This window comes from Bos mutus, chromosome 3 (assembly GCF_027580195.1).
Source record: "Bos mutus isolate GX-2022 chromosome 3, NWIPB_WYAK_1.1, whole genome shotgun sequence".
Taxonomy (NCBI): Eukaryota; Metazoa; Chordata; class Mammalia; order Artiodactyla; family Bovidae; genus Bos; species Bos mutus.
In genome coordinates this window covers 27,877,897-27,902,107 of record NC_091619.1, presented here as the reverse complement: position 1 = coordinate 27,902,107, position 24,211 = coordinate 27,877,897, and the positions used below count along the sequence as shown (strand labels likewise).

General features: G+C 36.8%; 1 protein-coding gene across 5 annotated transcripts in view; it reads left to right on the top strand.

Annotated features, from left to right (window-relative positions):
• Positions 1-24,211, top strand: part of HIPK1 (homeodomain interacting protein kinase 1) — a 54,132-nt gene that overhangs the window by 18,106 nt on the left and 11,815 nt on the right. For 4 of the 5 annotated variants that reach the window (XM_070367452.1, XM_070367451.1, XM_070367454.1 and 1 more), the window contains 8 exons: positions 3,355-3,478; positions 12,662-12,781; positions 13,562-13,648; positions 14,586-14,770; positions 15,135-15,297; positions 16,091-16,316; positions 20,898-21,019; positions 21,965-22,099. In XM_070367452.1, coding sequence (XP_070223553.1) covers positions 3,355-3,478; positions 12,662-12,781; positions 13,562-13,648; positions 14,586-14,770; positions 15,135-15,297; positions 16,091-16,316; positions 20,898-21,019; positions 21,965-22,099 — 1,162 coding nt within the window. The remainder of the gene's footprint in view (positions 1-3,354; positions 3,479-12,661; positions 12,782-13,561; positions 13,649-14,585; positions 14,771-15,134; positions 15,298-16,090; positions 16,317-20,897; positions 21,020-21,964; positions 22,100-24,211) is intronic. The other variant, XM_070367453.1, reaches the window with a different exon arrangement.

The window sequence follows — 24,211 nt, the reverse complement described above, 5'->3', positions numbered from 1 at the left end:
ATTAATGCCATTTTTCTACTCAAGGCTGCTAGTTTGTTTTTCTTTTTTCTGTGTGTAATCTTTTTTACTGCCTAGTTGTTAGAATGTCAGAGCTGATAAGAACCTAGAAGAGTGAGTAACTTATTATATAGATGAGGTAGAACCAGACTTTCAGTGTCTAGTTTATATTGAAGGGTTGAGAAATAATAGATGCCAAGGGGAGAGATGTTATCATAATGAGAATCTTAGAAAGAATTTTGATCTGAATTCAAAGTTTAAAACATTCTGTCTTTAGAGGTGAACCTGCTGTAAATGATAAAAAAAAAAAATATATATATATAGCTTCAGTCTTTTTGCTTCCTAGAGTTTACATAAGTCTAACATGTTGAGCCTCTAATGATAGTGAAAAGTCCTCAGTAGATTGAGCAGCCTTATTTTATTTTTACTGCTTTCATAGTTTTTCTTTTGATACTTACCATTTTGTATAGTAGAAGTGGCAGAGTTAACGGTTTTGAGTGAGCTTTAGCTCAAAATACTTAGCTGCTTTTGTTACCCTAGAAGCAGAGGAAGACCAAATGGAAAAACTGATTCCAGCCAATCTTCAGGGGTTTTTTGTTTTATGGCATTTGGGGGATGGGATTGGCATTTTTCTTAATTTCCCTGAAATTTTAAGCCTTTGAAGCCTAACAGTTATCACATGTTATGGCTATCTTTTTAAAAAAGTAAGTTATTGGGTAGCCTGGCCCCTCCCTATGACCTACCTCTCAGATTTTGAAATGTCTTCCTGGTATAGTGGGAATGGCAAAATCAATCTGCTGCTCTTCAATTGATGTTTAGGAATGTTCTAAGCCTAGTTTTTATTTTGGCACAAAGCCATTTGCATTCTCCCTGCCAGCTATTTTTGGCACTGTCATGAACTTAGAAATTAATGAGTCTGCTCAGTGAAAGTAAAAATTTTTTTCTTTTTCATTTTAGAAAGGCTTTTATGTTTCTAACCCTCTAGTTTATTAATGCTCTCAAATATGACACATGCTTGTATTTAATTGAACTCTGAAATTCCATCAGTAATGTGGGTCTCTAGCCACCTGCAGCAGGAATGTCACTTTTGAAAGTTGTTTTCTTTGGCTAAAAAAGACACAGTGCACATCAAATGGAACAAAACCTGATGGTATTAGTGGTTCTGCCCTTTCTGGTCCAATAGTGTAAGTCCCAGCAGGCCGGGATCTTACGCTATTGGAGCCCTCTAATTTACCCTGTTTTCTAGGGGCTGTTTAGAAAATTACTCTGGGAAAGTAATATTCTTATTAAAAGAAATATCTTTATACCCTCCCCACTCAATATTTGTCCCCTTCCCTCTTCCTCCGCATACACACAGTGCAACAATAAACACGTACTGCTTGAAAGGGAAAATTTGGGACACTTGCTAGGAGACAGCTATGAGATGGGTCCTGATGGAGAGATCTGCTTTTCCATTTAGCTCCTGTTAAATGAGGGATCTGGATCTGGAGTGTCCTTACAGATTCAAATTCTGGGACTTACTAGAAGGAAAGGAAATTATTTGGAGGTAATAAAGTGTTTTAAGAGCTCAGTTCTTGGACCCAGACTGACTGGTGGCCAGCCTTGAGCACCTTAACCTATCAGCGTCCAGTTTCTTTATCTTTAAAATAGAAATGATACTTTTAATGTAGAAGCAAGGCACCATTGATTATAAGATGAAATATTATTTATGTACTAATAAAGTAAAAACATTGCTATTAAACTAAAATATACTGTCATTTGCAAGAGTCTCAATTTCAGAGATGTTAAAATGTGAAAAATGTGCATCATGTAATTGAGGGCTCAACAGTGATAATACTTCCATAAGATTGTTGTAAACAGGATTAAGTAAACCCCATATTTATAAAGAACCTGGAGCAGCGCATGGTGCACACTTGGCCCTACATACGTGTCGTTTATTATTATTATCCCCCTTTTGAATCCATTTATCTCTTTGTCACAGTTTGGAAAACACCATGTATACCACAATGCCAAATAGATGTATATAGATGGGTATGTATTTGTTGTTATTGCTTAGTCGCCAAGTCATATCTGACTCTCTGTGACCCCAAGGACCGCAGCATGCCAGGCTTCCCTGTCATTCACTGTCTCCCGGAGTTTTCTCAAATTCATGTCCACTGAGTTGGTGATGATACCTAACCATCTCATCCTTTGCCTCCGTCTTCCCCTTTTGCCTTCAATATTTCCCGGCATCAGGGTCTTTTTCAGTGAGTTGGCTTTTCATGTCAGGGTATGTATTTAACTTTACTTACTTAGAGATAGTAATAGTACAATTTACTCAACTTCAGAGCTAGACTGCTAGAATTCAAATTCTAGCTCTGCCATTTATTAATTATATGATTTGGGGTAAATTTCTTAATCTATTTGCATCTGTTTCCTTCTCTGCAAGTGGGACTTTGCCTTGGATGTATTCATATATATATATAAAGCTCTTAGTGTATGATATTACTGCAGTCTTCTCTTTAAGGTTCCCTGGGGTTGGGTTTCTCTGTGGAGTATTAATCAAAAAATATTTCTGAAAGCACACAGAGAGTTCAAAGTTTTTAAAAAATGATGATGTAATAATAATAGTCATTGTTTTATCTAACAGTTTCATAGTGCTTACTGTGTGCTAGACACTGATCAAGAGCTTTAATATTTGAGCAACAACATCGTCATCATTATCATCTTTTTTTTTTTACTTATTTAAACCTTGCCACAGCCCTGTGTAGTAGGTACTCATCTCCATTTTATGAATGAGGAACATGAGATACAGAGAAATTAATTGCCTGCAGCTTTTAAATAATGGAACTAGGGTATGAACCACTATTATTTCTATAGAAGGCATATCTGTCACAAAGAGGTATTTATTGGTCAGGACACTTCATTGATTTTTCTGTAATTAAAAAGGTGCTAAGGATAAAAAGTGCTAAATTTTCAAAATTCAGAAAGCTTTCAAAACTAAATCTTCTTCTAAGTTTGGTGTAAGCTATTATTAGCAAGACCTGACTTGAATCAATGTAAGGCTGTTAAAGGTATTTGTCTGGCTTAGTGTGATTGCTCATATGTTTTGTTGCAGAAATATTAATGTATTTGATTATGTGATGCTTCCTGAACTCTATAGGGATTATTATGCAGTTTGTAGTTTATACACGGGTAGTACCTTTCTGAAATTCAAGAAACATATCTAGGGCTAAGAGTTTCAAATTACAGATTTTATACCCAAGATTGTATTTAGTTCATTAAATCAGTATACCTTTACTGATACTAGAATAGTAGCAACACAGTTTCCCCAAATAGTGTATATCTTTTTTAATCTGCTATTTTTGTTTTTGCTAGAGCCCCTGAAATTATTCTTGGCTTACCATTTTGTGAAGCTATTGATATGTGGTCATTGGGCTGTGTGATAGCAGAGCTGTTCCTGGGATGGCCTCTTTATCCTGGTGCTTCAGAATATGATCAGGTAAGAGTGTTTATTTGGATAGCAATAGGAAGCAAGTAGTTAACTGGTGAAAGATGCTAGAGGAATAGAACTTACTAGTGAAGTATTTAGATTGCAGGGAAAGAATAATCCAATTAGAAATAATGAAATTTTAAAGAATGAAATTTTGTCTACCTGCTTTTTAGTCTGGAAGTTATATTTGCAATTCTGTACTTTTAAGAAGGATTTTATTCGTATTACTTTAGATTGCTACTTTTCCAGACCTGTAGTGAGATTTAACTTTAGTTAGCTAATGTGTCTTGTGAGTTAAGATACAAAAGTAGTGTAAGGATGTGAGGTTGGAATTCTAAGAGCGAACTTTGGCTCATTCAGTGCTGTTATTTCCTTTTACATGTGACACACACTAAAGTAATTACTCTCTGCATCTGAAACACACTGGACCCCGGAAGCTGCAGTGTGTGTTAGGTCTCTGTAACATAGGATTTAGGAGGGAAGTCGTTAAGAGTTGAAAGTTACTGTAATAAATGATCTGTGTTTCAGAATAGACAAGCTTTAGAAGATATGCTGCAGCTTCCTAAGAAACTGGTCCTAAAGGGAGAAGTTTTGCCATGGAATAAAATTGTGAATTCTCATTTCTTGTTCTTTCAAAAAGCCAGTTCTAACTACTATGCTGTGAGCTCTTTGAGGGCAGAGATTGCTTGATTCTATCAGTGTATCCTCAGCTGTTAACATTGTATCTGGGACACAGTAGATACACGAGGTTTTGTTTTGTTGTTTTCTGGATTTTTTTTTTTTTTTTTTAAGAAATGAATGGTTATTTTGAATTTCTAATAGGAAAAAGAGTAAAATAGTGTTTTCCCTTATTCAACCTAGATCCATTTTAGAGTAGATGTAGCATTTACCAATTTCTAAAAATTTGGCCCTCTGGACTTGTCTCTGTTGCTGTTTGTTTTTTTCCATCACTGAGTCCTGTCCGACACTTTGCAGCCCCGTGGACTGTCGCCCGCCAGTTTCCTCTGTCCTCCACTGTCCCCTCCACTGTTTGCTCAGAGGCACGTCCATTGAGTCGGTGATGCTGTCTAACCATCTTATCCTCTGCCGCCTCCTTCTCTTTTGGCCTTCAGTCTTTCCTGTTATCAGAGTCTGACATAAACAATGAGTTGCTCATTTGATAAGTAACCAGTTGAGTTTTGTAATTTTTAATTTTTCAGTCTTTCATCCACCTTATAGCCAGGAGCCATCTTCCTTATTTTAACAACCACAAATAAGTGTGAGGGAGATTAAATGATGGAAAACCACCGTTAGTTGAACCAATTCAGTAATTCTCTCCTTTAGGTTTTAAACTCTTTAGAGAATCTGGTGTGAATCTTCTCAGGAAAATATGTGCACAGTGTCTTATATACAAAGTTAGGGAATTCATGGACCCCCTGATTAAGAAACCTTGCTCCAAGCAATTATAGCCTCCAAAGTGCCATTCCTAGGCCAGCTGTTTTGTGGCATCTCTTCAAACTTAGTAAACAGATTATATTGTAATGTTCCTAGGAAGTGGAACCAAGTAAAATTAGATTTAGAAGCTAAGGTACAGTGGGGGCTTATCATGTAAAGAAATGATCTGGTGGTTTTGAGAATTTTTGCCTGGTGTATAGATTGAAACTATGGGTAGTAGGAGAAAGTTGTTTTTCCCATGCTGAATAATGGATAAATCGGATGTTGTTGTTGTAGAGCAGGATTGGGGATAGTTTATCTTGAGGTATCTTTGCTTATACAAAGATTCATGAGGCAGGATCTTTATTCCTACAGCTGAGGTTTTTTTAAACAACTTTATTGGGATATAATTCACATACCATATAATTGAGCCATTTAAAGTGTACAGCTCAGTGGTTTTCAGTGTGTTCACAGGGTTGTGAACCATCACCACAATCAGTTTGGAACATTTTCAGGACTGTAAAATGAAACCCAGTACTTATTAGCAGTCAGTACCCATTGTCTGCTAACTGCCCCACCACTACCACCTAGGGACTCCTTTCAGTCTCTTTAGAGTTGCCCCTTCTAGTATATTTTATTCATTATATACAATATGTGGTCTTTTGTGATGGGCTTCTTTTACTTAGCATGATGTTTTTCATTCATGCTGTTGCATGTATCAGAACTTGATTTTATGGCTGGTTAGTGTTTCATTGTGTGTGTGTATATGTGTCCGTGTATAAATGTATTAATATATATATACCACATTTTTAATGTGTTCATCTGTTGATGGACACTTGGGTTGTTACCACCTTTTGGCTGTCATGAATAATGGTGCTATGTATCAGTTCAGTTCAGTTGCTCAGTTGTGTCGGATTCTTTGTGACACCATGGACCCTATGCCAGGCTTCCCTGTCTATCATCAACTCCCAGAGCTTGCTCAAACTCATGTCCATCAAGTTGGTGATGCCATCCAACCAACCATCTTATCCTCTGTCATCCCCTTCTCTTCCTGCCTTAAACAAATGTTTAAGTCCCTGTTTTCAATTCCTTTGGGTATTAAAGGGGTTCCCTGGTGGCTCAGCAATAAAGAATCTGTCTGTAATGCAGAAGACCCAGGTTCAATCCCTGGAGAAGGGAATGGCAACACACTCCAGTACTCTTGCCTGAAGAATTCCATGGACAGAGGAGCCTGGTGGGCTGCAGTCCATGGGGTTGCAAAGAGTTGGACACAACTGAGTGACTAACACTTTGACTTTTTCTGGGTGTAAAGCTAAAAGTATTGGGTTGGCTAACAAGTTCATTCAAGTTTTTCTGTAACATCTTACAGAACTTTTTGGCCAACCCAATAGAATTGCTGGGTCATATGGTAATTCTGTGTTTAAGTTTTTGAGGAGCCAACAAACTTCTTTCCATAGTGGTTACACCATTTTACATTCCTACCAGCAATGTTCCAGTTTCCCCATCCTTCATCATTGTCAAGGCTGGTTATTTTCTTTCTTTTTTTAAAAAAATAATAGCCATTCTTATGGATATGTTGTGATATCTCTTTGGGGTTTTGATTTGTATTTCTCTAAATGATTAGTGGTGATGAGCATTGTTTTATGTGCTTATTGGGCATCTGTATATCTTCTTTGGAGAAGCCTGTTCAAATCCACTGCCCATTTTTGGATTTTTGTTGTTATTGAGCTACAGGAGTTCTTTCTGTATTCTTATTATTAATCCCTTATCAAATAAATGATTTCTAAATACTCTACTATTCCATGTGGTTGTCTTTTTACTCAGTTGATAGTGTTTACCCAAAAGTTTTAAATTTTGATGTAGTTTTCCTTTTATTGCTTATACTTGTGGTATCATATCTAATAAATCATTGGCAAATCAAATTAAGCTTTTTTCCTATGTTTTCTTCAAATAGTTTTATGGTTTTAGCTCGTACATTTAGGTTTTCGAGTCATTTCAAGTTTTGAATATTGGGTGAGGAAAGTATCCAGTTTCAGTTTTTTGCATGTGGGTTTTCTGTTATCTCAATACTGTTTTCTTTCTTTCTTTTTTTTTTTTTTAATACTGTTTTCTAAAAGGTGTCTTTCCCCAAGAATTGTCTGGGCATTCTTGTCAAAAATCAGTTGACCATAAATAAATGTAATGATTTATTTCTGAATTGTTGGTTCTTTTCCACTGAGCTATATCCTGTATCTGTCCTTATGCCAGTACCATACCATTTTGATTACTATAGTTTGGTAGTCAGCTTTCTTTTTTTTTTAAATTGAAGTATAGTTGATTTACAATGTTGTGTTAGTTTCAAGTGTACAGCAGAGTAATTCCTGTGTGTGTGTGTACTTTTTTTTCCACACTCTTTTCTATTATAGGTTATTACAAGATAATAGATATAGTTCCCTGTACGGGATATCTGTTAATCCCAAACTCCTACTTCATCCCTCTCATCCCTTTTTCCCCTTTGGTAACCATAAGTTTGTTTTCTATGTCATTGAGTCTATTTCTGCTTTGTAAATAAGCTCATATGTGTCATATTTTAGATTCCGCATGTAAGTGACATCATTTGTATTTGTCTTTCTCTGTCTTGTGGCAGTCAGTTTTTAAAACAGTAATTGTGAGTCCTCAGGTGGTGGTGATTTAGTCGCTAAGTGGTGTCCAACTCTTGAGATCCCGTAGTCTGTAGCCTGCCAGGCTCCTCTGTCCATGGGATTTTCCAGGCAAGAATACTGGAGTGGGTTGCCATTTCCTTTTCCAGGGGATCTTCACAACCCAGGAATTGAACCCGGCTATCCTACATTGCAGGCAGATTCTTTACTGACTGAGCTATGAGTGAATCCTCTAACTATTCTTTTTAAGATTGGTCTGGCTATTCAGGGTCCCTTGAAATTCAATATGAATTTTAGAGTGGGTTTTTCTGTTTTGTCCCAAGAAAGTTATTTATTTATTTTTTTTAGGGATCGCTTGAATCGGAAGATGACTTTTGGAAGTATCACCATCTTAACAATACTGGCTTCTGATCCGTAAACATGATCAGGTTTATTTAGGTTTTCTTTAGCAGTGTTCTGTAATTTTCAGAGTTCAAGTTTTTTTACTTCTTTTGTTAAATTTATTTCTAAGTATTCTTTTTTTGATGCTATAGTGAATAGAATTATTAATTTTATTTTCAGTTGTTCAGTGGTTGTGTATAGAAATGCAGTGAATTTTGTACTCTTGTATTCTGCACCCTTCTTGAACTCTTTTTCTAATGACTCTAATTCTGATAGTTTTTGTGATGAATTCCTTACAATTTTCTAACTAGAAGATCGTGTCATCTACAAATAAATTTTCCATTTTCCTTTCCAATCTGGATTCCTTTCTTCCCCTTGCCTGGCTGCTTTGCACTGAACCACACTAGTACAGTGTTGAATAGAAATAGCAAGAGTCGGTTTTCTTGTCTTGTTCCTGATTTTAAGGGGAAAGCAGTCTTTCATTGTTAAGTATGATATCAGCTGTGGCATTTTTGGAAATGCTAAAGTTGAGATTTTACAGCAAATGCTTGTGAGTCTTAAAGTCAAATGTGTGTACCCTTTCCAGATATTAGTTAATAGCATCAACTTTGTTGGAAACATTTCAGTTGTTTAAAATAACAAATGACAGTAACACTTTCTGTTTACATAAAGGTGGGGCTCTTGTTGCTTTATTTTAAGCTATGTGAAAAGCAGTATCTGTATGATAGTTCCCATTCTACTTTAACAGGTATTAAAATTTTTTAATTTTGTAAGTGCATCATTGTAGAAAAATTAGAAAAGATGCAGTGAGCCAAGAGACAAAAATTTCATGCTTTAGTAGTTCTACCCCTCCAAGGTAACCTGTTACATTTTGGTATATTTTATATTTATTTACACATTTAATTGTTAATTTTCTTTATACATTTATTGAGTACCTACTTTGTATCACAGGTGCTCTGATTACGTGGGGCACAGCACTGAATAAAACATTATCCTTGCCCTCGTGGAGCCTATATACTGGTGATGGGAAATAGACGTTGATAATTATACAAATAATTAAATAGGACAGTTGAGATAAATTCTATGAAGGAAAGCGTAGTTTCGCAGTGTATGTGTGCATGTGCACACACATGCGTCGCCTGACCATCTGTGTCCTAATGCCTCTTGAGTATAGTCAGGTTTTTCCTACTGCTATTACCCTGGTCCAGTCTGTCTCCATCGCGTACATGGGCTACTAGACAACCTCCCTTTATCTCCTCTGGCCTCCCTCCAGTCTTTTGTCCAGAGTGATTTTTTTCAGAACACCAATTTGATGATCCCACTCCTCTGCTCTTTTAGTGGTTTCCTGTCACTTAGAATAAAGGACTAAATTCTTAATATGGCCTCTGAGCCCCTCCGTGGGTTGTTCCTCCCCTTCTTCTTTCCCTTTCTGGATTTGCTCTCACACCACTTCTTGCTTTTCTTGCTCTAGACCCACTGGCATTATTTCAGCACTGGTTAAGAGTGTTTCCTTCTAGCACAGGCCCTCATGCATACTGTTCTCTTAGTTAGGAAAGCTTCTCCACCACTCATTTATTTCATTTAGTCAGTCCCTGCTCATTTATTAGCTGAAGTGTCACTTCCTCAAGGACCTTATCCTCACCAAGCCTCCATCTTGGGCTCCTCCTTTTGTAGAAGCCTATTTATTTTCTTCAAGATACCTGTTCAGTTTGAATTATACATCAGTGTCTGTTTCCTTCACTTGACTGCAGGGTCTATGAGGGCAGAAGCCATGTTTATTTTGAAAATCATTGTCTGGCTCAGTAAGTACTTACTGAAAGAATGAATGAGGGAATATGCACTGCATATAGTTATGTTTCAAATATAAACGGATATAGAGGAACATACACACTGTGTTTATCAAATCTAAGACACCATTGGTTGAGAGACGCACTACTTTGCTGTACCTCTAAGAGAGAATGCTTTCAATTAAACCATGATTTATCATGGCTATCAGTTGTTAACACATATCCTAATTGCAAAGATGTTAATGTGAAAAAACATGCCTCTTAGAATCAGGGAAGTGTAATTTAAGTGAGGTTATATTTAATTTGTAATCTGCTTTTTCATTTAGGATGTTATGAAATATCTTTCTTACAATGTCAATAAATATACTTCTGTCATTCAAAATGTCTGCATGGTATTTAATTGTACAGATTTTACCCTGGATGTTACATAATATTTCACCCTTTGTGTATGCAAAAGAAGTTCACATTTAAAGTGTTCCTATTCACAATTAAAAATTTTTTTTTTCTATTTTGCTAATGCTTTATTTCGGCTTCCAGTTAGGTATGTCCCACAGACTCAGGGTAATATCCTCCTGTCTAAAATTGTCTTGTGATAGCTAGCAGGCCAGGTTTGCCCTGTAGATTGACCTCTGCTTTATACTCTTAAAAAATTGTTGAGGACCCCCAAACAGCTCCGTTTATATAGCTTATGTCTATAAATATACATTGCATTAATAATTAAAACTGAAGTTTTTGGGGAGGAGAGATGAGAAGAAGTAAGATATCCTTGCTTACAAGTTTCTAATTTTATCATTAAATATAGCCATTCTCATATGGAGTATGTGTGCTCAGTCACTCAGTTGTCTCTTTTCTGCCCTATGGACTGTATCCCACCAGGCTCCTGTGTCCTTGAGATTCTCCAGGGAAGAAGAATGGAGTGGGTTGCCATTTTCATACTTCAGGGAATCTTCTTGACCCAGGATCGAACCCTTGTTTCTTGTGTCTCCGGTATTGGCAGATGGATTCTTTACCTGTAGCACCAAACGGGAAGCTCTTGGAGGTGTTCTGTTCAGTTCAGTTCAGTCACTCAGTTGTGTCCAACTCTTTGCAACCCCATGAACTGCAGCACGCCGGGCCTCCCTGTCCATCACCAACTACCAGAGTCCACCCAAACCCGTGTCCATTGAGTTGGTGATGCCATCCAACCATCTCATCCTCTGTCTTCTCCTGCCCTCAATCTTTCCCAGCATCAGGGTCTTTTCCAATGAGTCAGCTCTTCGCCTCAGGTGGCCAAAGTATTGGAGTTTCAGCTTCAACATCAGTCCTTCCAATGAACACCCAGGACTGATCTCCTTTAGGATGGACTGGTAGGAACTCCTCGCAGTCCACGGGACTCTCAAGAGTCTTCTCCAACACCACAGTTCAAAAGCATCAATTCTTCTGTGCTCAGCTTTCTTTATAGTCCAACTCTCACATCCATACATGACTACTGGAAAAACCATAGCCTTGACTAGATCGATCTTTGTTGGCAAAGTAATGTCTCTGCTTTTAATGTGCTGTCTAGGTTGGTCATAACTTTCCTTCCAAGAAGTAAGCATCTTAATTTCATGGCTGCAGTCACAATCTGCAGTGATTTTGGAGCCCAGAAAAATAAAGTCTGCCGCTGTTTCCACTGTTTCTCCATCTATTTGCCATGAAGTGATGGGACTGGATGCCATCTTAGTTTTCTGAATATTGAGCTTTAAGCCAACTTTTTCACTCTCCTCTTTGACTTTCATCAAGAGGCTCTTTAGTTCTTCTTCACTTTCTGCCGTAAGGGTGGTGTCATCTGCATATCTGAGGGGTGGGGGGAATGTAAAAAAAAAAAAACCTATTATTTTCCTTTCAATTGGTTAAGTGAAAGTCACTCAGTCATGTCCGACTCTTTGTAACCCCATGGACTATATATAGTTTGTGGAGTTCTCCAGGTCAGAATACTGGAGTGGGTAGCCTTTCCCTTCTCCAGGGGATCCTCCCAACTTAGGGATCGAACCCAGATCTCCCACATTGCAGGTAGATTCTTTACCAGCTGAGCCGCATGGGAAAGGAGCAAATTGCCTTGTGGGATAGAGAGAATTGTGAAAGTAAAGACAGGTGTGGACAATAAAACTGGGAAACTTTTAAAACACAAGAATATACAAGCACATGTCTCATTAGCCATTGGAGCAATGACATCATCACACATCACTTCTGGAACTCTCTACTGTATACCCGTGAGAAAGAAATGAAAAAGACAAATAACTTCTTAGTACTATTATGAAAATAGTTTCTATTTCATAGACTCCTAAATAGATATTGGGGACCCCTCAGTGTTCCCCAGACCACACTTTGAGAACTGCTAGCCTAGTTCAAAGTAGTTGTTCAATAAATAGTGAATGAATGAGCATAGTACCTGCCCTTTATTGATGTGGGAATAGAGAAACTGAATTAAGTGCTTAATTTTGTGGTATGAGAGAGAAACTCTGTGGCGGTGTAGGGACATTTGACTAGGGACTGTTGACTGGAGCTAGAGTTAGAGCTAGAGGTAGCTAAGGAAGAAAGAGGCTTATAGAAATTTTTTCCTGATCTTTTGAATCTGATAATGTATCAACAAACATAGCCTTGGTAATCCATGAAATAGTTTGTTGAAAACTTTCTGTTCTGTCCTAGAAATATCTTTTTTTGAGCTCTGTATCAGAAGTCTACAGGAAACAAAAAAGGGTCACACAGAAAATTTTCAAAACTGAGTTTTCCTTGTAAATAACAGGTGTAGTGGCAAGAAAGTTACTGAATAAATACTTGGGAATAATACATGTATTTACAGATAAATTTCCTTTGTATTGATCAAATAGTTAATTTCTTTGTGATACCTTTTTTTTTTTTTTTGACTAGAGCTAATAATATTTTAGTGTGAAAGTTTTTAATAATTTCCCTTTTCACTCCAAATCAATGTTTTGATGATTTTGACATTTCAGATTCGTTACATCTCACAAACACAAGGCCTGCCAGCTGAATATCTTCTCAGTGCCGGGACAAAAACTACTAGGTTTTTCAACAGAGATCCTAATCTGGGGTACCCGCTATGGAGACTTAAGGTCTGACTTTTATTGTTCTATACTACTCATTCCTGTACTCCTTAATCTCAATTTGAATTCAAAGTTTAGTTATTAAATTGAGGTGAAGGAGGGTGGGCAGTGAGAATGTATATTTGCAGGAGGAAATACTTCGAGAAATTATTTCATTGTATCCATATGCCTTATCCTCAGTTTAAAAAAAAAAAAAACATTAAATTCCAGTACAGTTGGCTGAGATTATTTTATATATTTGAATCAGCAGCTAAGAAGAGGGCATGGAGAGTAGTGCTTACTTATCATTGAGTGATAGGAAGAACTAGAGTAATTTAGTAGTGGGGTTTTTTTTTTTTGTGAATTCTCAATAAATATGATACAACAGCATAATTTTATAACTGCCCATATTAAGACCTTACCTATTTTCTTGAAAACATTGAAATGTGAGTAATTTAATTAATCCAGTAGTACTCTGTGTCTCTGAATCTTTTAAATAGTTAGCATTTGAAATATTGTTTCATTTGAAAGTAGTGTTTAGAAAAAAATGGCTGTGTCTGTTCTTAACCGACATTCTTCAGGAACTGTGCTACATCATTGGTTGCACATTTATTTTATCACTGTTGAAAGCAAGGCCAGGTATCAAGGTCCCATCTCTACTGGAAGACTTCCTGGTTGTAAATTACTTTCATGTTTATGACCTCTGGTTGGGAAGATGATGATACTTGTTTCTTTGTAATCTGGCTTTAATTTAGAATAAAGTGTGGAAATATCATACGGATGGAATTTTTTAAAAACTGTATTTTGTAGACACCTGAAGAACATGAATTGGAAACTGGGATCAAGTCAAAAGAAGCTCGAAAGTACATTTTTAATTGTTTAGATGATATGGCTCAGGTGAGTATGGAATGTTTCAGAAAGTCAGACATTTGTGTATCTCCTTAATCAGAGATACACTTCCGTTAGTTATATTAAAGATAGATTCAGTTTATCATCATCTAGTGGGTTCTTTTTTCATTTTTAACATAAACACATTAATATTCTGCCATATATTAAAAGAATGATTGAATCCTAGCAAAGGATATTTTTAGAATTATTTCTCCTTTGCTTTTGCTTAACTAGTCTTGATTCATGTCAGTATTTTGAAATATTATTTATGAAGGTTTCTTTCTTGTCCATTTTCTCTACTGAATAAATAGCTCCTGCATAAAAACTGCATTTATTTAGGGCTTTTATTCCAAACTCTGTTTAATCACATACTGTCTCATTTTATCTTTTCAGCAATAGAAACTTGTATTTAAGTAATAACAGTCATTTTTGTTTAATCTCTTTTATACAGATTTTGAATGAAAAGAGCTTATTCATCTTTGTTCTACCAATGAACTGTACCAAATTGAATGTTTTAGTATAAGAGCTTCCATTGTGAAAAAATTTCATCAGGTGTTTCTCTTAAGGTCTATCTATCTATATACATATATTTGTATTTATATATAAAGCATACATTGGTAAAGAATCTGCCTGCCATGCAGGAAACCAGGGTTTGATTCCCAGAAGTTCCTCTGGAGAAGGGAATGGCAATCCACTCCAGTATTCTTGCCTGGAGAATTCCATGGACAGAGAAGCCTGGTGGGCTACAGTCCGTGGGGTCGGAAAGAGTCAGACACGACTGAGCAACTCTCACACACACACACACACACACACACACACACACACACACACAAAGCATACATATTAATATTATATATGTATAAATATATATACACAACACAGATGTTAAATGTCAGCGTTAAAGGTTAAGTGATGAACTGTAGTATTTCTAAATTTTCCTTGGAAGGTGAACATGTCTACAGACTTAGAGGGAACAGATATGTTGGCAGAGAAGGCGGATCGAAGAGAATACATTGATCTGTTAAAAAAAATGCTAACAATTGATGCAGATAAGAGAATTACTCCTCTGAAAACTCTTAACCACCAGTTTGTGACAATGACTCACCTTCTGGATTTTCCACATAGCAATCAGTGAGTATAGTGTGGTCTGGGCATTTTGTCATGATGTAGTTCTCTGTTGATTTACACTCAACAGGTTCTCTGTTTATCTTACAGCTAAATGGAAGTATCACATGAGCAGTGGCTTTGGTACTTGCATATTTGGCTCAGTGATGGTTTTTCTTCTCATTGAAAAGTCATGAGATTAAAAATTAGATGTGTGTTTTTCCTCTTTATGGTTATAAAAATGCTTGATTCATTTTCTCTGAAAGATCCTTGGTTCATTTTCTCTGAAAGTACTCAGGAGGGAAAAACATTGATCGTATTTATCTTGAGTTATTTGCTGCCTTCTTAAATCAGAGATTTTATTTCATTGACTTTTTAATCTCTTTTTCAGTGTTAAGTCTTGTTTCCAGAACATGGAGATCTGCAAACGGAGGGTCCACATGTATGATACAGTGAGTCAGATCAAGAGTCCCTTCACCACACATGTTGCCCCAAATACAAGCACAAATCTAACTATGAGCTTCAGCAACCAACTCAATACAGTGCACAATCAGGTATTCAGTAAATGATTTTGGAAACTCAGAACCTAAGTGGGATAAAACCTAGTAAGAGTACAGGGTGAGGTAAAGAAACCACTCTTTGCTTTGATGGTTGCTTCATAAGAAGTTTCAGACTGATAGTACCTACTGGTCATGTGCTAACAGTCTTAGCATAGTCAAATAAGTGGAACCTGGCTTCTTTAGTTATTATTGCTGTTCATGTACTGACTTCAGCCAAATGACTCTCTCTTTGTTAGATAGTTCTCATTACATGTATAAAAAGATGTTTTCAGTAATTTTTTTTTTTTTAATGCTGTATATTAGGTCCTCAGAATTTACTTATCTGATAAACTGGAATCTTGTCCTGCCCACCAACCACTGATTTCTTTGTTTCTGTGAATTCCATTAATTAAGAGTGGTTTTGCATTTGTTTGCCAAACAGTGATATTTACATTTAAGTTTGTTTCTAAAGACATTAAGTTTCCTAATTTCTTAGCTAGTTCTACCTTTTAAATGGAAGAGCACATGAAATTCTGTGGGATCTCATATCCAGTAGCTTTTTACAAAGAAGGAAAAGGTAGGGGTTTATTTATATAGCTTCAACTAGAGCAGAACTGTTTTTTATTCTTGGTTTTTTTATTTTCCAACTTTATAATTGACCTTAAGTTTAGAGATAGGAAGAATTTCTTAAGCAGAGAGTTATTTCAAAGACAGTTAGCATTACATTTTAAAACTTTGTTCCTAATTTTCTGGATAGATTCTGTGTATGTGAAAATGTTTATACTGGTTGTAATCCTTTTATTTTTAGGCCAGTGTTCTAGCTTCCAGTTCTACTGCAGCAGCTGCTACTCTTTCTCTGGCTAATTCCGACGTCTCCCTGCTAAACTACCAGTCAGCTTTGTACCCATCATCTGCAGCACCCGTTCCTGGTGTCGCCCAGCAAGGTGTTTCCTTGCAGCCTGGAACTACCCAGATTTGCACTCAGACAGATCCATTCCAGCAAACATTTATAGTATGTCCACCTGCTTTTCAAAGTAAGTGGGGAAACTCTTGTATTATCTATATCAGACCTACCTGCTTTAGGCAGCTCCTCATTAGGTATCTCTTTGCTTAGTTTTGATCTTTGATAGATTTAAACTCAGTCTCTGATACGAAGATAACTGAAGAAGGCTGACCTTTTTTACACTGGTTACTTGTCTAATTATGATACTCTCTGACACGTAGGAGTTCAATTACTGTTTACTTATTTGAATTGCATAGAAGGCAATGGCACCCCACTCCAGTACTCTTGCCTGGAAAATCCCATGGACAGAGGAGCCTAGTAGGCTGCAGTCCATGGGGTCGCTAAGAGTCGGACACGACTGAGTGACTTCACTTTCACTTTTCACTTTCATGCATTGGAGAAGGAAATGGCAACCCACTCCAGTGTTCTTGCCTGGAGAATCCCAGGGACAGTGGAGCCTGGTGGGCTGTTGTCTATGGGGTCACACAGAGTCGGACACGACTGAAGTGACTTAGCATAGCATAGCATATTTGAATTGCCCAATACTAGTTTTCTTGTACATTGAGACCTTGTACCAATGTCCTGTATCTGGCATAAACATGTATTTCTCAATGTGCAGAGTATATACATCTTGAAAAAAGTTGTTTGAAACAGAACTGCTGTATACTGAATCATATTTCCTCTATCATTCCATTATAAAATAAAATTAGTATTCCAAATGAAAAAGTAATTTCATTCAAAAATGTAAAACTCATGTTTAAAAATATAGGCATCTCTTAAGTTATATTCAGAAATAAAGATCATTATTGAACTGAAAAATTCTACAAGCTGAGGTATTTGTGTGAGGAAGGCATTATTAAGATTATCTGCTTCAGCTTATAAATTATGTTGTTCCTACAAACGCCTATCAACAGGAACAGAGTAGCTGAAGAAGGGAGCTCTCACTGATGTGTTACAATAAGATTTTGATTTTCACATTTCCATCCTTGCTCATTTTCTCATTGTTGTTCAGTGTTCATTGATCTCATGAACCATTTAAAAAATAATTTAAAAAGTTAAATTATTTTAAGGATATATTCTGACAACATCTTGACTTTCCCATTAGAAAGTCAGTGTCAGTGTCCTCTGGGAATAAACCTGGATTCAGGCTACTCATAGAAATTCACATAGAAGCAGTTAGCATTTTTATCTTTTTACTTCAGTTACTTATTGACTGTGACTCTCTTGTTTGTTTGGTTTCTGACAGAGTTGGAGCAAGCAGAAGGCAAAGAGGGGCTAGGGGAGACTGAGAGATTACCGGGAGGACAGGAGAGCGATAGCGATGTAAACCAGGGAGAAACCACAGGGAGAGCGGAGGAGCAGATTCAAAATCCGTAAATGCAAATTTAGCCTAATTTACCTAATTATTTTTTGCGTGTGCTTCATAGTAAATTCTGTACTTTGGGTTATCATACGTTGAGTGATTCTTCTACTTAGCAAATAGCCATCTCCTTCCCCATCACCTTTTCCAAAGTGAGTTTCATTGTAACAATTTTCAGATGTGGGACTCTGAAGTTTTCTGCTGCTTCTCAGATGATTTAAGAGATGAGGCAGAAGAACTTCTAGTTCTTTTAACAAAGAAAAATGTAAACAGAAGAGGTAGAAGGGAAAAGTGGTTTAACTGGTTTTGGTATAATTAGGTAAGTATAGCTTTAGAAAATTTTTTCGTATATCAGATCAGATCAGTAGCTCAGTCGTGTCCGACTCTTTGCAACCCCATGAATCGCAGCACGCCAGGCCTCCCTGTCCATCACCAACTCCCGGAGTTCACTGAGACTCAACGTCCATTGAGTCGGTGATGCCATCCAGCCATCTCATCCTCTGTCGTCCCCTTCTCCTCTTGCCCCCAATCCCTCCCAGCATCAGAGTCTTTTCTAATGAGTCAACTCTTCGCATGAGGTAGCCAAAGTACTGGAGTTTCCGTATATAGGAAGCCTAAATAACCTGAGGAGCTATATAGAGCAAATTTTAAAATTTCCAGAGGAAAGGGAGTTTTAGAATAAAGTGATGACAGTGTTGAAAACTGATATGTATTACTCAGATAATGTTCTAAGTGCTTTTACATGTATTAATTCATCCTCACAACCAACCTTTGGAAGTGGGTAATGTCATTATCCCCAGTTTGTAGATGAAAAAATTGATCATGATTCCCTCATCTGCCCAGTTTTTTTATGACTGGTTAGTGGTAGAACCACAGTTTGAACCCAGGCAGTGAGGCCCATAGTTTATATATGGTGTTATTCTTTACTGCCTTTCAGTATTTAAACTCAAATAGTGGTAAAGAGTTGTCAGTTGATTTGCCAGCCGTAGCCATATGCTGGTTTCTGCCCAACAGTCTTCTAGGACAGGTTTGCCGTCTTCTGTTTCACCATCGTCTCTTTTATAAGATGCCTATACTTAGAGGAGAGTAGACCCTCATCATTAGATAGTTTTACTCTTCTTTCCATACTTTCATGGTTTTTTGTTTTAATTTAAAGGGCTGTGTTCAAAAACAAAAATAAAACTTTAATACTTTTAGTTCAGGGCCCAGGGAGAGCCTTCCCAAAGTGCTGCCTTTGGTTAATTCTTTGTTTCCACTTGGGGCTTCCCTGGAAAAGCTAGTTTTAAACTATCTTGACTGCTGTGGTTTAGCCTAAATTACTGTAGCAATCTAATACTTAGAGTCACATTTGTGGGTCGGTATATAAATACTGCTTTCTGTTTGACCAAAATAGATATACATTTTGCTCAGTAGCAACTATTATTCTGTAATTTGTCCTCTTTTATTTCATCATCCTAGGAGACAAAGATAAGCTTCTATAGTGAACATTTCTTTCTAAATTTTGTCTCCTCAGTTCCTAACAATTTGTAGGCTATTACAATAATATAATAATGTAGCTAAGCCATGGGGATATAGACAAGAATTTTGATGTTACCTAGCTTTCTAATTCGGAGAAGGCAATGGCACCCCACTCCAGTTCTCTTGCCTGGAAAATCCCATGGACGGAGGAGCCTGGTAGGCTACAGTCCATGGGGCCGCTAAGAGTCGGGCACGACTGAGCAACTTCACTTTCACTTCTCACTTTCATGCACTGGAGAAGGAAATGGGAACCCACTCCAGTGTTTTTGCCTGGAGGATCCCAGGGACAGAGGAGCCTGGTGGACTTCTGTCTATGGGATCGCACAGAGTCGGACACGACTGATGTGACTTAGCAGCAGCAGCTTTCTAATTAAATAGCGTTGCCTTAGGAAGAATGACTGGTATTTTTTTAAATCTGGATACCTGGATTTGTTCCCTTTTATTTTTATGTAAGTAGCACTTTTTTAAAAGTTATTATTAGAGTATTCTATAATTCTTATTTTACTAGTCTCTTTTACTTTGTACATTTCTGGATTATGTTTTCCTGTATGACAGTTAGTTACTAAGTTACTTGAACTACGAAATGGAAAATTGCCAGAAGCAACATATTAGAGTGTATGAGTTGTGCTCATTTGATACCTCCATAGTAAGTTTCAGAGAAACTAGTTGGTGATAGCCCAGAAAGTGTCACTGACAGAGTATTCTAATTAAAATGGCTATATCCTCTCTTTTAACAAAAATGCAAGCTTTAGTGAATTAGAGACATAATAGAAACTTAAATTCTCTACATAGAAAGCTTTGACAGGATAGGTTTAAAAGAAAGCTTTGAAGGTTCTTTTCTCAAGTCTTAGCAAAAGGTGGAACGATCTTGAGCCTCCTTTTTTCCCCAGAATGAGATACTCCTGATTTGTAGAAAACATTTCTTCAGCATGTGTGCCCAGAGGATAATGAGTAAAACAGTAATGAGATACGGTCATTGTTTTAAAGGCAACAAAAAGTTCTTAATTTTCTTAGCTTTCCATTAACTACGAAAGAGTCTTAGAAAGCTGTTAGTGATGAGAGCAGATTTCTAAAATAAGTAGTGAAAAGTATTTCTGTAAACCACAATGTCTACTTTTAAAATACTTTTATCCTAGGTATAATTCCTTCAGTTCACATACTGGTTAAGGATAAAATATATGACTAATTTGTGACCTAGGTAATATATTTTTGAGGAGTTGAGTAAAAACATCCCCTTAAAATATTCTAAACAAAAAGATGACTGAGATAATAAATTATTGAGCTTTTTATAATGTTCCTTATCTAACCAAAAGTTATGAAGTCTTTGCTTTTAATAGATTATATTTTTTTAAATGCTCAAGTGTTTTTCTGTCTTTAATGGATTAAAAGGTGAATGTAACTTACTAAGCAGAGTTGTTTATTTTTGCCTCTACTGTTAATGGGAGTGGAATGAGTGTAATGTTTTAAGCTTTGTTGGATAAAAAAAAATTTTAGAATTTCCTGAAAGTAGCCCTCCCCCTATCAAGCATCTTTCTATTGATTAACCTGAAGGGAACCAAGTCACCCTTTACTTAACTTCTCAGACTTGGGTGAAACTCCTTTGTTTGAAGTGTCTAGAACGAAAACCTGGGTGGTGATTATTTGAACTGAAAAGCTAAAAACCAAAAAGCCCCCAGACAGGTAGTACCCCCCACACCTAGCAAAGCAATATAACTGTGATGTTGCTTTTTACAGCTGGACTACAAGCAACAACAAAACACTCTGGATTCCCTGTGAGGATGGATAATGCAGTGCCAATTGTCCCCCAGGCACCAGCTGCTCAGCCACTGCAGATACAGTCAGGGGTCCTCACGCAGGTAAGGGCCAGAGCAGCTTGGACACTCAGTAGTGCTGAAGTTCTCCGAAGCACTGTTGAGAATCAGATATTTGGTCCTAGAAAATGAAATCTGCTTTGACCATAAGATCTTTCTTGGTCATATTCAGTGGACTTAAAATGGAACATCTATAATGGAATGATATACTCATTCCTAATGCTATTGCAGCTCTGCCATTGTCTTCCTTAGACTTGGAGGCTTAAATAGCCAGACTTTGAGAAATTGTCCCCTGAGTAAATTTAATTTTGTAGGATGAAGTTAATCTTTTATCTAGATGCTCTTAAAGTACAACATGTAACAACACTTGAATTCTAAAAGTAAAAGGTTTCCCTTTTGCTCTGTGTCCCCTTTACTCTTTGAGAATTTCATCATAGTTGAGAGGTTGGATCATATCAGGATATCTCTTCAAGTAATACATCCCTTCATTCCTTGTGTTTAACTAGGCTGTAGAAAGTTTTAAAACTTTATACCTGCCATGCAAAATGCAACTAAGGTGATCAAGAAACTCATGAAATATTCCTATAAACAACAGATACTGTATTTTAAATTCTGTATGTAAATGTTTGTGGTCCACGACATATAGCAAATCCTGAAATCCAAAACCCTCATTTTGTGAGCAGGAGGAAGAGAAAGTCTTAATACATGCTGTTAACTGAGTTTTTTAGTAACTCAGTTTCCTGATCCTCTGAATCTGGTCCAAGAAGGATTCCTATATATTTTTTTTGCTTTAGGCCATTGACATTTGACCTAGTTGGCCAATGCTGTGCGAAGTTGGAGGGGAAAGTTGTGTTTGGTACATGAATTTTAAGTGATGTGAAACTACTGCATTTTGTTGGTAATAACTTGGGGGGGGGATTGAAAACCCTTCTGAATCCAGATAACCTGCCTCGGTGTTTGTTTCACTCACCTGCCTAATCTACATTTCAGGGAAGCTGTACACCACTAATGGTAGCAACTCTTCACCCTCAAGTAGCCACCATCACACCGCAGTATGCGGTGCCCTTTACTCTGAGCTGCGCAGCCGGCCGGCCGGCGCTGGTTGAACAGACTGCCGCTGTACTGGTAATTCCCCTCACTTGATTGTGTTACTAACGGAGTTTCTTTGGTTTCTTTCTTATTTTTAATTTTTTCCTGTTTGTTTTTGTTCTGTTTTTTTCTGGTTTTCTCATTTTTCAAAAAAGATTTTTTTAACTTAGTCTTTGCAGAGGGCATGGAAGCATGTGCCATCTTGTGGCTGTGTTCTTGCTACATCTTTAATGTCTCATTGTTTTCCTCCCTGACATTTGCTGAAGCACTCACTGTTTGACTCTGGTGTTCAGTGTGACTCTGAAAGAGTCAGATCCTTTGGTTCTTCTTTGCCAGCCTAATGTGATGAAAGCTCTTGGTGTAGCCTCAGAAGAGCTTCAGCACTGCCATCTGTTCTCTGCCCTATCTTTTATCTTCTGAACCTTAAGAATGAAGGAGGTGGCCTTTAGTTTGGCTCTGCTACAGGTACCTGGATGGCCAAAATTTGAACTCTTTGGCAAGTTAGCTTCCTTCCTTTACCTACTGTTTCAAGCTTCTAAACGTTTTGTGCATGTAGAAATGTTTAAGATTCTCTTAATTTATTCACCAGTTGGTATTAACTTTCCCTCCATGAACCTATGAAGATAACTCTTTGCCACTCATGATCATTGGCAGCTTATAGCTTCCATTTAAACATGTTCCCTTTAGAGCCTTTTTAGATCATATTTCATTTGTTGGTTGAAATCAAAAGTGAACTCATTTATAGGTAAATAAATGATTTTACGAATAGGTCTTTATACCAAGGTGAAAATATGATTGAAAAACTTTAAGAATAATATCTTTGTTATCAAAAGTCATGGAGAAAAATTATTAAATACAGCATCAAATGTAGTAGTATGGGTCTTAGAAATTAGAAAACAAACAGAACTTTGAGGTATATTTCAACATTTGGAACACTAACAGTGATTTTTGGATGTGTTTTGGTTTTGGGGGGGTGGTTAGAATTATTTATTTGACGTCCAGCATTTGTTATTTAAAAATTAAAATCAGATAAGCATTTGAAAACCTATTTGATACTGTTGAATCCTGATACTTCCCCATCTTTCAAAGTGGCTTTAAATTTCTTTTGTTGTTTCTCAAGGACTCATGTGAGTGAAAACACTTTTAGAATACATATTTTGGTTGCTGGGGTTTGTTTGGTTTCCAGTTTAAAAGTCTGTCACCGCCAAAATAATTCCATCATAAACATAAATGCTGAGTATAAGGGAGTCAGATAAATTTCCAGCTTGGAGTGATCCAAGCCACTGGTTTTAACTTGCACACCTATAGTTTTGAGGTTGGGAATGGTAGTTGACATTTCTCCTTTGCTGCTTCTCTTAAGTTTGCACTAGTCATTTGCTAAGCTTTGCATATTTTTGCTCTTCCTCTGTCAAAACAGTTCGTCGCTTGGAACGCCAGATTTCTGCCTCACGTTGAAATGTTACTTCTTGCTCTGTATTAAACTACATGCTTTGTCTTGTGCAGGTGTTGGCTTATGGAAAGACGCATGGTGTGACTTAACATACTTCTCTTATTTTCTGTTTTGTTTTGTTTTGAATTCTGCTTATGGTAGCAGACATGTTTGCAGTTTCTCTAATTTGAAGGCTTCTTGTTTGGAACCGGTATTTGTAACAAGTGGATCTGTTACTTGCAGAAATATTTTTAAAACAAGTGTGTTGATGGCCTTGCAGTTTGAAATTCAAGAAACAGAACAATATGTACTCAGACATTGTAGGTGATTGTACTGTAGAATTCAGGTTTAAAAAGCAGACTTTAAATCTGTTCCCTTTTTTTAAAGGAAATGCCACAATTTTCATAAGAAGTACAGAAAACATATTTGTTGATATCTATTGCAAGTGGCATGGCTTGTTAAAAACTACAAATAATGTATTTTGTTTCAGTGATTAGTTTTTATGTCAAGTTATGTTCTTACAAATTACACATATTTTAGGAAACTACTAAAAACAAAATATGGTACACTCCATCTATTTCTTAAATATTTTTTTTGTTGCCTTTAAAAAATTCTATCACATGACTATAAATAATGTTAGTTTTCTCTTGCTGGCATAAGCTTGTTTGCCAAAGGATTTTGGCCTTTGGTCATCCACATCTGGCTCCATTTTCCGAGTA